The sequence below is a fragment of the Schistocerca piceifrons genome, chromosome 5, assembly GCF_021461385.2.
Source record: "Schistocerca piceifrons isolate TAMUIC-IGC-003096 chromosome 5, iqSchPice1.1, whole genome shotgun sequence".
Lineage (NCBI taxonomy): Eukaryota > Metazoa > Arthropoda > Insecta > Orthoptera > Acrididae > Schistocerca > Schistocerca piceifrons.
Genome location: NC_060142.1, coordinates 22,778,491 through 22,791,164, shown reverse-complemented (window position 1 = coordinate 22,791,164; position 12,674 = coordinate 22,778,491). Strand labels below are relative to the sequence as shown.

General features: G+C 38.3%; 1 protein-coding gene across 2 annotated transcripts in view; it reads left to right on the top strand.

Moving 5' to 3' along the window:
• Window positions 1-1,399, top strand: part of LOC124798107 (heterogeneous nuclear ribonucleoprotein K) — a 67,696-nt gene extending 66,297 nt beyond the window's left edge. For both annotated transcript variants that reach the window (XM_047261359.1, XM_047261360.1), the window contains exons 13-14: window positions 334-399; window positions 533-1,399. In XM_047261359.1, coding sequence (XP_047117315.1) covers window positions 334-367 — 34 coding nt within the window. In that variant the 3' untranslated portion in view covers window positions 368-399; window positions 533-1,399. The remainder of the gene's footprint in view (window positions 1-333; window positions 400-532) is intronic.
• The last annotated feature ends 11,275 nt before the right edge of the window (window positions 1,400-12,674 follow it).

The following is a 12,674-nucleotide window of genomic DNA, read 5'->3' as shown; positions in this document are numbered from 1 at the left end:
GTGGTCTTATAATAGCTATGTATTTGTGGAGGGGAAACTCTTTCATAGAATAATTAGGACAAAAATAATGCAGATTTTCAACTGTTTGTTCTGGCTGTTTATCAATTTTAACATTATTTGCTTGGAAGGTGACATTTAAGTTGTTAGCATTGACAGAGGTGACCATTCCAGGTAAATAATGCTGCTACTGGCAATATATAACTAGCATTTTGTCTACTGATGCTATAAATCTACTTATAACAGCATGCATAATTTAAAAGATTGATTTTGAACTCATTATTTACAAGACTGTACAAAATACACACAAATGAAACTAAACAAAACTTTTTTTAGCTGCCAGACTGGGCCAGGATCAGGAAATTACTAAATGACGAATATTATCTACTACTAAATGAAAAGGTGAGTTTACTCAAATATGAATTTAATATGTGCAATGGTGCTTAATCATCTGCATAAATGCTGATGTAAAGTAGGATAGTAATTTTAGCTAATTCAACTCACAAATTTTGTGTAATGGAATCTTCTGTTGCAGTGTCCAAATTTCTGAATATTTTTGAAGAAGTTACTGGCTGATGGTTAACTGTGATGCTTTCGTCAGGTCAACAAGTCATCTGTGATGATTCAATAAAGGAGTGTATTGGACTGTGTTGGTTCTTTGTTACTTTGAAGATAGTTATTTTAGTGTAGCTTTTAGTTCAAATGCAGTTTTTTTAAATGTGGTATGAAGATTTTAGTTAGTAATATGTGAGCTGATGATGCAGAAGAGAACAAGAGTGACACCTCGACTTTTGTACCTGCATACAGTTTACATTACATCACTCTTAAGATATGTGACAGAAGTAATTGTAGTTTCAACTGAATTTATCATAGCACATCTGATCCCACAAAAAGAAATCAGTAATGGAGGATTCCAAAGTGCATATTTGTCTGTTACCCATCTTTAGAAATTGTAGTGTCCACATCATTGCAAACATAAATTAGTGTTATTTACATAGTGCATAAGATACAAATGTAATTGCATTTGCAAGTCATAAGTTGACAGTGACTATTATACATCTTCATGTGTGAAATTTGATTGTACTAAACAATGTTGCCAGTAGAATTCAGTTTCAGGGATTATATATAAATATATATATATCAGTACAAATCACTGTTTAACTATAAAAACCATACAGCATTCATAAGTCCCATTTATCAGTAAAGTGTGTATTAACTATTAGATTTTTGTAATGTAATGATTCCATTGAACCAAATGTATTTAGTTTGTAGGCTTTTTTATGTATGACCCTTTAAGCTGACACTGGAAACTGAAAAACGCACAATTGTACGTGTAATTGGGGCTGAGAAATAAAAAAGTGACTTAAACTGTTGCAATACAATAAATTTGATTCAAAATTAATGACGTGATTTCAGTGAAAGCAACTATAAAATATGTGGGCAATTTGTTCTTTAGCTTTGTAAGAATAAAGCAAGAATGTAGATGTGAATTTACAAAGCTTACTTCAGAATTTGCACTGAAATGTTTTAGTTCAGTTATGATCACTTCTTACAAGTTGTCATTCATATTTTACAAGGCAATAAACAATAATTGAACACACACATCATACTTCTAGAATTACATGGAATATTTTTAAATTGTCACAAATTTTTATTTTTACTATGGACTGTGTGTGTGTGTGTGTGTGTGTGTGTGTGTGTGTGTGTGTGTGTGTGTGTGTGTGTGTGTGTAGAATTGCATCTTGAGAGATTCTTACAAAATTGTCCAAATTTTTTGCATAAAAGATTTGATCAGTGCCCAGGCAAATTTTCCCAAAACAGTACGATGCAGCCCTCAAAAATTGAAAAATTATTAGATTTCAGAGTAGATCTGTACAAAAAATTCTAGTTAATATTTATCAATAGCTAACTGTGCATTGTGGGTTTGTATCATGTAATTAGTAATCCATACAAATTCCACATTAACAAATTAAAATGCTGAGAAATATTGAAGCAGTTTTTAAATAAAAATATTAACTTATGTTATTAATTACTAGACACTGAAAGTAAATTGATAGAGGCATGCAAAATGCCTTACTGAACAGAGAAAACCATACTTCAATAACAGTTTTGAGATTGAAGTATTTAATTTTCTATTTGACACTTCACATTTTTTGCAGTAAATTGTAAGCTGTTGACACTTGCATTTTGATATGAAGAGTAATTAATTTTTCTTAACATCTCAATTTGTTATTAAAACTGACAAAGGCAACACTTCCATTGACTTCTGTACAACTGGAGAGTTGCTGCAAGAATTGCTTTGGGTAATTTAGAAAATATTCCTTAGATTTTGCAGTGATTGGTATTTTATATAATTGGGAATGCTTCATACTGTAGACATCAAAAGTGTTACTGCAGAACACAGTTCACACAAAAACCCGGGCTGAAAATCTGGAACCTTTTAAATTCACCTGAACACAAGCTACCATGAGAAAATAACTCTATAATTGGGTTAAAATTACTTCATAATTGCCACTTCATGTATTGGAGCTGGTTTGGTTTCCTCCAGTCATTACTGAGCTGTCACAACAGTTGGGCACTTCACTTCTCTGGCATGTGTTTGGATCCCAAATCATGTCTGGCACTTCCGTATTTCATCACACACAGTGCTAAGTAAACATTACTAGATTCTTCTGTGCAAGCAATTTAGTATCATATGTCGTTCTCAAAATCACAGCTTGGCCTACATTGCATAAGCTTCGCATGTCATTGCTGGAGTAATGGCTGTAATTCATCATTCCGACTGTTAACAGTAAATATAACTACCACACTCTGGCCGGTCGGGGTGGCCAAGCGGTTCTAGGCGCTACAGTCTGGAACCGCCAGACCGCTACGGTCGTGGATGTGTGCGATGTCCTTAGGTTTAAGTAGTTCTAGGGGAATGATGACCTCAGAAGTTAAGTCCCATAGTGCTCAGCCATTTTAACCACTCTGTATTTCTGAATCTAATTGAGAGTTTCATTTTTATTGAATGGTAAAAATGTAATTCTATTTATAACCTTGGAATCGGCCTGTGCCTTCAATCTGCTACAAAGTGCCAGTGAGGACTGCTTATCAATTGGTAATGCAGCAGCTCCAGTAACAAGTGAGAATAGTTTCAGGTAACAAATGATACTAAGAAATTAGTTTGCTCGTACAAAGCAAACAATTTTAGTTCAGCGGCACATAGTTGAAGACTACTTTCTGAGAAACATTACCAGTCATGAGGTAGTGGGTAGCTTAGGGCAAGAGTTTAAAATTACGGACTATGTAACGCATCTCGTACTGCAGTTCAATCATTGATCTCACATAATCAGCTCTTGAGGGAGCATGTCTCATTTCAGACATACCTTGTGTGGCCACTTCCAACATTGCTCAGATATACATTAAAAGCATTTGTGAAGTGACTTGCAATGTTTGTGGGTTATCTATAACAGCAGTAGCCTGTAGAAACTGTTGCAAGTGATGAATGTCATAGCAAGTAATTTTATACTACATAAGTGCAGACCACCATTGTGGAGTAAAAATTCATAAAAATATGGTCATGACTGAATTATCTAGGCTTCAATAGTGTAGGTGAAAACAAGATCTGCACACTTTTTAAACATACGTACGTGTGTGTGTGTTTTCAACTGTAGTTAAATGTCAATAATTACTGGGAGTAAATACTAGAGCAAAAGACTCCTAAAAATTCAGTGATATTTTTTGCTGTTAGTGGGCAGTGAATGTTAAATAGGGTACCTCCTTTAGTTATGATCCTCTGAACACGCCAACAATGAACCATCTTGTGTTAATGACTAGAGAATGCTAACATGTTGAAAACCATAAATATGTACAGGTAACCCTCCCTGTCATTTGAAGGCATTTTTCAGATTTGTGCCTTGAAAATGAGGTTTTCTTGTTGCAAATATTATAGTTCTTGGGTTTATCCAGTCACATTCCCACATGTAACTGGAGTGTGCTAGGCAAAGCTTAACTTGTCCTTGGGCAATGTTGATTATAATTTGCATACTTTATAGAATACAAATTCATGAGCAGTAATGGCTAAGTAATTATCATGTATGTGCACAATAATTATGTTGGAAAACATTTTAAAACCACAAGTCTACATGTAATGCCACTGCTCATGTCAAATTTGTACATTAACGAGCTGCAGTTTTACTCTGCAGGATATTTTTGTTACCCAGAGCACAATATCTGCCTTTTTGGTGTTTTTTCTGTGACAGTTGAATGATAACCAGCATGGTAATGACTGACTGACTTCAAAGCGGGGTATGGCAAGAACTGACCATTCATTTCTGAATGGTAATCACTTCTTTTTCTTACACCTAAATACAAGTTTAATCTCACGAGCAAGCTAGATAGGCAGTGTGCAAAATATTATCCCAGAACCTTTTCTTATGGGAACTTCAACAATGCCAGTCACTCATTTTCCAGCAGGTATTCAGGGCATGATCACACTTGTTTGATCAAGTTAACACTGTTTAACTGCCTTCTCATGAATCGTCCACCTTTGTAAGGGATATGGTTTGTGATGCACCTGTGTCACTTCATTCAATAATAATATAAAACATTGAAAATCAGTTTTCAAAAATATAATTTAACTGGACAGAACATACCCTTACAAATGTTGTATTCTGCAAAATTTCGGCACCATTGGCTCCTTCTGGCAGAAGGGTTCAAGGAAAAAGGGATGAAGAAATGACTGGCAAGATGCTGTTAAATAGACAGTCTGCAATTAGATTGGGTGCCTCCCGAGTGTTAGCTGTTTAATCCTATGCACAAGAATATCACCTGATTTAGCTGAAATTTTTGTGTAATTAGTTTATACTGCATTTTGGTTCCTTAAATCAGCTTCCAGAAAGTTTCAGCTAGTAGCACATAAACTTGCATACAAGAATGTTTCCTATTTATGTTACTTTTGCACTTTTTATCCAGTAATTGTCTACAGCTTATGTTGCCTTTAGTTCAGGGTGTCCTAGGTTCAATTCCTGATCAGGCTTTGATCCACTTGGGACCTGGGAGTGGTATTGTCATCAATATGCACATTGCTGAAGTGGCATCAAAGGACAGTGGCCAAATAGGATCTCTTGGCTAATAACGCGTGATGATCATGTCATTCTCATCTAGTAAGTGCCTCATAAGGCCCGTGAAGCAATGTTGTACTCTTAAACTAAGTAAACTCATTAAGTGTACAACTTGCACATCTCACTCATACCACCTTGTGGCTTCATTTTTCTTGTGGTGTTGTGCACCACATTTTGGGAAAATTCATGTAAAACTCATTTTAACACATGGCTATGGGTAAAAGTATGGCCATTAACCTTCAAGTGGGCGAGCCTATGTATAAAGTGTGCAACTCTCAAATACTGTTCCATTGACAGTTGAACACATACATATTCCTTCATTACTGCTTCAGCTAACGAAGTAATAAGTTCTGTTGTCATATACCGGGCGAGGTGGCGCATTCAGGACGACGGCGGTTCAATCCCGCATCCGGTCATCCTGTTTTAGGTTTTCCGTGATTTCCTTAAATCCCACCAGGCAAATGCCGGGATGGTTCCTTTGAAAGGGCATGGCCGACTTCCTTCCCTAATCCGATGAACTTGCTGTTTGGTCTCGTCCCCCAAACAACGCAACATAACCCAACCCTCTGTTGTCATAGGTCCAAGTGAGCAGCAGTAATATAAAATAAACAGCAAGCTAGCCGAGTAAAAATTTCTTGTTGGTACAAGAAAATGACCTGGATTCAGAGCTGTCAGCACAATCAGGCATTTATCTGCAAGATAATTAGCAATCAGAAAAGCGATTGGGCATCTGATGCAACTGGGATGTTTAATGCCTAGAGAGGATCATTACTGTGAGGTAACTTGTGTGGCAACAAAGTGATAAAATGAATGGTGAATTTATTGTTTGATTAAACGATGATTTAGCTCACATTACTTTATCATTCAAACAGTGGAAAATCCAGGATGGAATGTAACAACATTGTGGGTGACAATCTATTTGTTGTGCCGATCTGCGACTCGGCATCTCCGCTATAGGGCGATTAGAAACTTGTATTTCATTGTTGTTCAGTTACTAGGAGTGAACTGTAATCTTATTCTTACTGTTTACCTCAGTAACCTAAATACACCTATTCTTTACATGTGTACAAAGTACATTGCACACCTGGTTGTGGTGTGAAAAATTGCGCTAAGAGAATGCTACCAGCCAAATTCATATTCAGTGACCTGTTGAAATTTGGTGTTCTATACCTACTTAACACTGATTGCTAACCCAACGCACACATTAGTTTCATTTGAGTTATGTGATATGTTCATGTCAAACATTATTTCACTCTCAGAAACCTGTTTTATTACCACTTCAAATGAGCAAAGTGCATCTTTGGCAAAGAAGGAAAAAATGCCTTTGAAAACAATGAAACAAAACACTTAAGCACATTCATATGAATTAAAATGCATCTCACAGTAAATATTACCTGTATCCATTATGAGACAAAAATGCTAGCTAATCGTGTATAGTTGTACCACAGTCTAACATAAGTCGCGACACTTCGCCTCTATTTTGTTGCTACCGCGCCAGCAGCGCCCCAAGCGGCCGGTAGGTTGAACTGTGAGTTCGGCGCGATTATGAAAGCGAATAGTGATTGTTTATTTTGATTTATACAATGGTTTTTACCATCGGGAGCGTTTGTAGCGCAATAAATTGCAGCAACAGGAAGAAGACACCACAGCTGTCTTTTTTAGGTTTCCTAAGGATCCTGGGAGATATATACCATCATGTTACTAAACTGTTTCGTCAGGATTCACTTGCAAACTATATGTGTATAAATGATGAATGTTTCGGTTTAGGAGCAGAAAATGGCTAGTTAATAGCAAGAAGAAAGACCCAGTTTACCTGTATAATATTAGCTTTTTTTCGCTACATTTCGAACAAAACCGGTTCATGAACGCAGACAATAACAAACTCGTTTGGAATGCGGTACCCACACTGTTTGACATTCCAAATAAACCCCCTCAACTGACGATGAAGGAGAAACTGCCACAAAGATTCGACAGTCAATCTAAAAGCTGTAAAACAGTCCTATGACACAGAAGCAGCCAGTTCGACTCTCCACGTATCAGTGCCAGATTCGTGTGAATCACCAACACAGACCTGCTTTGACGATGAAGTGGTTAAATTAAGTGTAGCTGTTTGTGTCTTACAAAAGTGTGTGAAGTGTCAGAATGTGCAGAAGCGAAACTATTACGGGACAAGGAAAGTGCCTACAGACAGATTGTTTGAAAATTATTCAAATATTTGGTTTTTCGTGAAATGTAATGTAATCAGCTCATTATAGTGTTTTCAGCATATGTCTCCCACTATTTGGCAGTTGCTTGTCCCACTTTGAATAATATAAAGATGAAGGTCGTACTTGTGGCAACAGGCGACAATGACAAACACAGTAAGCTTACAGAACGATAAACGAGCTGTCGATCGCTTTTGCATGTAGAGGTACGTGTCTGTGCTTCTTACATGTGAATCTGTGTTTATATTCTTTTGATATCAACGTGGTAAGCTGCAATTCTGTCCAATGTCACAAGTGTTTCTTCATGAATGTGTTGTAGCTTGACACTCTATTCATGGTTTTTGTCCATACTTGCACATATTTTAGAATCATTTTTAGAAACATATATGCCTTCTGATACTACACAAACTCTTCGAGGCAAGAAAATAACTCGAATAAATCGGAAATTACGTAGGAAATAGATGCAAACAAACATTATGCTTATGACGCGTCTGACGTTCACCTTACCCGCCGCTTGGAGCGCTAGTGTCGCTCCATCTGTCAAACGGCAACAACTTTTACAGCAGTGAGTGTCGCGACTGTTATGTTAGACTGTGGTTGCACAGAAGTTCAAAGAGAAATGAGGATTGTTTGGACAGTCACTTCATTTTGCCTGCTTTAGTGAACTTTCTACTCCTCACAACTTGCTGTTTCCCTTCAGACTGTGTGATTCACAGTAAGTAGTCCCTTCGTTACTTTTATTCTGTAATCATACAGCATTCATTTTACTACTTTGGTCTATGTTGTATAGAGAATGCAAATAGAAAGGAATCATGTCAGTTACACTGGAACAAGCTTTCTAGACTAGCAAATGGTCTTCTGTTTACATACAGGGTGTTTCAAAAATGACCGGTATATTTGAAACGGCAATAAAAACTAAACGAGCAGCGATAGAAATACACCGTTTGTTGCAATATGCTTGGGACAACAGTACATTTTCAGGCGGACAAACTTTCGAAATTACAGTAGTTACAATTTTCAACAACAGATGGCGCTGCAAGTGATGTGAAAGATATAGAAGACAACGCAGTCTGTGGGTGCGCCATTCTGTACGTCGTCTTTCTGCTGTAAGCGTGTGCTGTTCACAACGTGCAAGTGTGCTGTAGACAACATGGTTTATTCCTTAGAACAGAGGATTTTTCTGGTGTTGGAATTCCACCGCCTAGAACACAGTGTTGTTGCAACAAGACGAAGTTTTCAACGGAGGTTTAATGTAACCAAAGGACCGAAAAGCGATACAATAAAGGATCTGTTTGAAAAATTTCAACGGACTGGGAACGTGACGGATGAATGTGCTGGAAAGGTAGGGCAACCGCGTACGGCAACCACAGAGGGCAACGCGCAGCTAGTGCAGCAGGTGATCCAACAGCGGCCTCGGGTTTCCGTTCGCCGTGTTGCAGCTGCGGTCCAAATGACGCCAACGTCCACGTATCGTCTCATGCGCCAGAGTTTACACCTCTATCCATACAAAATTCAAACGCGGCAACCCCTCAGCGCCGCTACCATTGCTGCACGAGAGACATTCGCTAACGATATAGTGCACAGGATTGATGACGGCGATATGCATGTGGGCAGCATTTGGTTTACTGACGAAGCTTATTTTTACCTGGACGGCTTCATCAATAAACAGAACTGGCGCATATGGGGAACCGAAAAGCCCCATGTTGCAGTCCCATCGTCCCTGCATCCTCAAAAAGTACTGGTCTGGGCCGCCATTTCTTCCAAAGGAATCATTGGCCCATTTTTCAGATCCGAAACGATTATTGCATCACGCTATCTGGACATTCTTCGTGAATTTGTGGCGGTACAAACTGCCTTAGACGACACTGCGAACACCTCGTGGTTTATGCAAGATGGTGCCCGGCCACATCGCACGGCCGACGTCTTTAATTTCGTGAATGAATATTTCGATGACCGTGTGATTGCTTTGGGCTATCCGAAACATACAGGAGGCGGCGTGGATTGGCCTCCCTATTCGCCAGACATGAACCCCTGTGACTTCTTTCTGTGGGGACACTTGAAAGACCAGGTGTACCGCCAGAATCCAGAAACAATTGAACAGCTGAAGCAGTACATCTCATCTGCATGTGAAGCCATTCCGCCAGACACGTTGTCAAAGGTTTCGGGTAATTTCATTCAGAGACTACGCCATATTATTGCTACGCATGGTGGATATGTGGAAAATATCATACTATAGAGTTTCCCAGACCGCAGCGCCATCTGTTGTTGAAAATTGTAACTACTGTAATTTCGAAAGTTTGTCTGCCTGAAAATGTACTGTTGTCCCAAGCATATTGCAACAAACAGTGTATTTCTATCGCTGCTCGTTTAGTTTTTATTGCCGTTTCAAATATACCGGTCATTTTTGAAACACCCTGTATGTGAAGATTCTCTGACAAGCAAGGATGTGGCTTCCTGGGCTTGTGCCATACACTCAAGAAATATTTTTTTTTTTTTTTTTTTTTTTTTTTTTTTTTTTTTTTTTTTTTTTTTTGGCAACACACTAACCAATCCAGATAATGATAGCAGTAGGAAACCTAAAAGTATCAGTGTAAGATGGAAAGAAATGCCTCCCAAGCTGAGAATACTAAAATCCTTATGGTAAAGTGCCAAAGCATTTGCAACTGAAGTACTGGAGTTCGAACCGCTCATGAAAACTAGTGATGTCCACATAACAACAGAACAGAAAACTGGTTGAAACCTGAAATTGATAGCAGTGACACATCTGGGGAAAATTTAAGTGTATATTGAAAGGACACACAAAAGGAAAGTGGAGGTGGTGTTTTTGTTGCAGTAGACAAGAAACACAAATTCACAGAGATAGAAATTGAAGCTGCATGCGAGATTGTTCGTGCAAGACACTGTATCGCGTGTGTATGTAAAATAATGATTGGATCCTTCTATTGCCCTCCATACTCATCTTCTAATGTAACTACAAACCTCAGTTCAATTGTACATACATTCCCCAGTCGTACTGTAATCATTGGTGGTTTTAAACATTCTACAATTATGTGGGAAAATTAGTTTTGTTACTGGACATCCTGTGAAACTTTACTAAATGCCCTCTTTGAAAACTACCGACAACAGATAGTCAGGAACCCCACCCAGAACTGAAATACAGGGTGCGGGTGAGGTTTTCTACCAGTTGCTGGACGTTATTTCTTAGGTTATTTGGAACAAAAAAATGTAAATACAGTAGTGTGATCAGACCAATAATTAAGGAGCTACAACAGAGTTAAGAAACACGCCACGGTGTATGGAGTGCTACACTTTTGTACACAGAGGACCATGATCAGTCTTAGGTAGACAAGTGCAGCGAGTGGTATGTTTGCATAACAACCACGTTGTTGATACTACAGTCACTATTTACTGTTATTGTCTCATGTGTACAGTACACTTTGCAATGCCATACATTTTGAGCTTCTGTTATGGTACTGCGAAAGCTGCTTTTGCCGAATATCACCGTCGGTATCCTAATCGTAGGATTCAGAATGCCAACGAAAGACATGACATTCAAGAAGAGGAAAACAGTCTTAATTCAGCAGAGTGCAGTCCTCGTTCAAGTACAAGATGCCTAGCTACCTGACTGAACGTTTCACAATCTAAGGTATGTATGATTCTTCATGAGAATGGACTGTATCCTTTTCATGTGCAGAAAGTTCACCATTTAGAGCCACGTGATTGTGCCAACCGTTTGCACTTTTGTAACTGGTTAAATAGAAATTGGTAGCTCTATCGCTTCATAAAGTTCAGTGATGAGGCAACCTTTACATTTACAAGAGATGGTATCAACAACATGTATGCCTGGGCAGATGAAAATCCTCATGCCTAGGTAGGATCTCAATTTCAACTCAGATTCAGTGTCAATGCCTGTTGTGGTGTTGTGTGTGACCAGTTACTGGGGCCATTTATTCTCTCGGGGACATTTAAATGGTCAGATGTACAGTAGCTTCTTGAAGATGTTCCTCTGGAAACAAGATGCCACATGTACGTCCAACATGAGGGGTCACTTGTGCACACTACCACCATGTGGCAACAGCTTATCTTAATCAGCAATTCCCACATCGATGGATAGGTCGCGAGACCCTATCAACTGGCCTGCCAAATCCCGAGATTTAACACCCCTAGATTACTGCATGTGGTGATAGATGATAAGACATCATGTATGAAGTTTAGGTGGAAACACAAGAAGAATTGATATAATGCATTTTCGATGCCACAACGCCAATAAGGAAAGCATGTGAAATTACGAAATGCTACTCACGTGGTTCACTCCTGTGCGAATCTTTGCCTTCAAATGCAGGGAAAAAAATGTCTAACATTTTCTTTAAATCCACTCTGAATGCAAGAGACTGTTACAAAATTGTGTAAATTGATTATTATGTGCATTTTAGTGAAATCCTACAATAAAATCTTTTTCTGCCATTTTCCTGAGTTTTTTCAATTACTGTAGCTCCATAATTATGGATCTGATCCCATTACTTCATTAACATTTTTTGTTCCTAATAATCTAAGGAGTACCCTCCAGAAACGGGGAAAACCTCCTGACTCATGCTGTATATTGAATCTAATGGCAACAAATAGACCTGACATCTTTCAGGATGTCCACATTGAAACTGGTGTCAGTGACCATGGTGTGGTTGTGGGAACAATGATCACCAAAGAAGAAAGGACAACTAAAACAAGCACAAAGATATCAGTAAACTAGATAAAAAAATCAGTAGTGTCGTATCTCTTATGAGGAACTTGTAACTTTCAGCACAGGTCAGGAGCATGTAGAGGAACTCTGGCTCAAGCTTAAAAGAATAATTGATGATGCACTGGATAGATATGTACACAATAAAACCATTCATAATGGGAAGAAACCTCCATGGTACACAGTCACTGTAAAGTAATGTCTAAAGAAACAGTTATTATTGCATAGGTGTGAAATAAAGTGTAGGGCTATAGCTAAGAACGATCAGATAGAAAGATGCTGTATGAAATCCATTTGGCTGTCAAGAGAGCAATGTGTTGTGCCCTCTGTGAGTACTGTAGCAGAATGTTTAATTACATTTCACAAAATACAAAGCAATTCTGGTTGTACTTAAAGGCTGTCAGTGGCACCAAAGTTAACGTCCACTTCCTAGCGAATCATTAAAATTGAACAAAGCTTCAGGCTGTGATGGAGTCCCTATCAGACTCTGTATTGAATTTGCAGCCGAGTTAGCCCCTCTTTTTAACTATAATCTACTGTACATCCCCCAAACAAAAAACCATGCTCAGTTCTTGGAAAGAGAGATGTGTCCCCATCTACAAGAAGGGTAATTTGAATCTCAAACATAATGAA